This window comes from Seriola lalandi, unplaced genomic scaffold (assembly GCF_002814215.2).
Source record: "Seriola lalandi dorsalis isolate HSWRI2012SDOR001 ecotype SW California unplaced genomic scaffold, Sedor1 jcf7180002046664, whole genome shotgun sequence".
Taxonomy (NCBI): Eukaryota; Metazoa; Chordata; class Actinopteri; order Carangiformes; family Carangidae; genus Seriola; species Seriola lalandi.
Window position 1 is genome coordinate 1 of NW_019517228.1, and position 1,516 is coordinate 1,516.

At 45.3% G+C, this 1,516-nt stretch overlaps 1 protein-coding gene across 1 annotated transcript; it reads left to right on the forward strand.

Annotated features, from left to right (window-relative positions):
• Window positions 1-313: 313 nt before the first annotated feature.
• On the forward strand, window positions 314-1,510 carry LOC111648723 (ras-related protein Rab-25-like). Its single transcript, XM_023398471.1, has 4 exons — window positions 314-564; window positions 769-962; window positions 1,186-1,266; window positions 1,352-1,510. The coding sequence occupies exons 1-4, from the start codon at window positions 329-331 to the stop codon at window positions 1,477-1,479; spliced, it is 639 nt and encodes a 212-aa protein (XP_023254239.1). The 5' UTR covers window positions 314-328; the 3' UTR covers window positions 1,480-1,510.
• The last annotated feature ends 6 nt before the right edge of the window (window positions 1,511-1,516 follow it).

A 1,516-nucleotide genomic window follows, 5' to 3' on the forward strand; every position in this document is an offset into this window, starting at 1 on the left:
TTGGAGAAACACATGGTCTCGCATTTCCTGCCTCACTCAGAAACAGTTAGCGTGGGTTGTATGTTTATTTTCTTTGATTAAAATAAAGTGCCTATACATTTCCATTCCATTCATTCCAAAGTAAAGTCAACCAAAGGGTAGATCTGCCACGTGTATGTGATGTCATGGTGTCTGGAGTCTGGTGAGGGTGACAGAAAGTCTGCACGTGTTACATCAGATGAAGCATATCTGATTCATTACAGAAGCCTATCGTTTTGACCAGCGAGCATTTATAATTCTGTCATTAATGTGTCATAAAAACTCTGGCTCTTCAAACAGAGCACTTATAATGACTGTATTTCTCTTTCTCCTGTCTCCTGCCTGTTTAGTGGTTTTGATAGGGGAGTCTGGGGTCGGAAAAAGCAACCTCCTGTCTCGGTTCACCAAGAATGAGTTCAGTCACGACAGTCGTACAACCATCGGTGTGGAGTTCAGCACACGGACCATTCAGCTGGACAACTTCACCATCAAAGCTCAAATCTGGGACACAGCCGGGCTGGAGCGCTACAGGGCTATCACCTCAGCGTGGGTACACACACACACACACACACACATATAGAAATGAGTAATATACACATAATAAAGAGGTAAGAATAATCACGTGCCAGTTTAAGTAACACTGATTCCAGACGTTCACCCACATCACACATTTTTCAATAATAACAGCTCACTGTGAAAATACAAGCTCCAGCTCATGTATGTTTGGCCTCTCTCACCTGGTGGATTCAGGTATTACAGGGGAGCAGTTGGAGCATTGTTGGTCTATGACATTAGCAAGCACTTGACTTATGAGAGCGCAGAGCGCTGGCTGAAAGAGCTGTACGACCATGCAGACCCTCACATCGTGGTCATGCTGGTTGGAAATAAGAGAGACCTGGAGACCCTCAGGACCGTGCCCTCAGAGGAAGCCAAGGACTTCGCAGGTCAGTTCAAAGATATTATCCCTGTTTTTGAATGTTGCTGAGTCATGATGTCCCTTTATATAACTGAGTTTTTATAAAAGCATATCTGCACCTTCTTTTACCAATTTCTCTGACAAGGAAAAGTATGTTTAATGCTCAGTACTGTAAAGTTTGCTCCTTGAAAATGCCAGTTTTTGTTGACTGATCTTTGCTTTGTTTGCTCCTGACCTTTGGCCCAATCCAGACAAGAAAGGTCTTATGTTTATGGAAACATCAGCTTTGGACTCCACCAATGTCGAAGTCGCTTTCCATGAAGTCCTCGCTGGTAAGAGGGGGTTCAGTAACTTTGTCAAAACACACATCCTCAGTTTTCTTTCACTTACCTACTGATGTGTCTCCATTATTTCCAGCGATCCATAAGAAGGTGGCCAGCAGAGAGGTGACCCGGGGCTCCATTAGTGCTGTTACTATATCCAACCCCCTCGGACCGACCAGTGAGGCACAAGAGGAGCGCAGAGGCTGCTGCGGCAGCTCCTAACAGACCACAGCCCCCGTGAACACCTGCTCTGTCCACG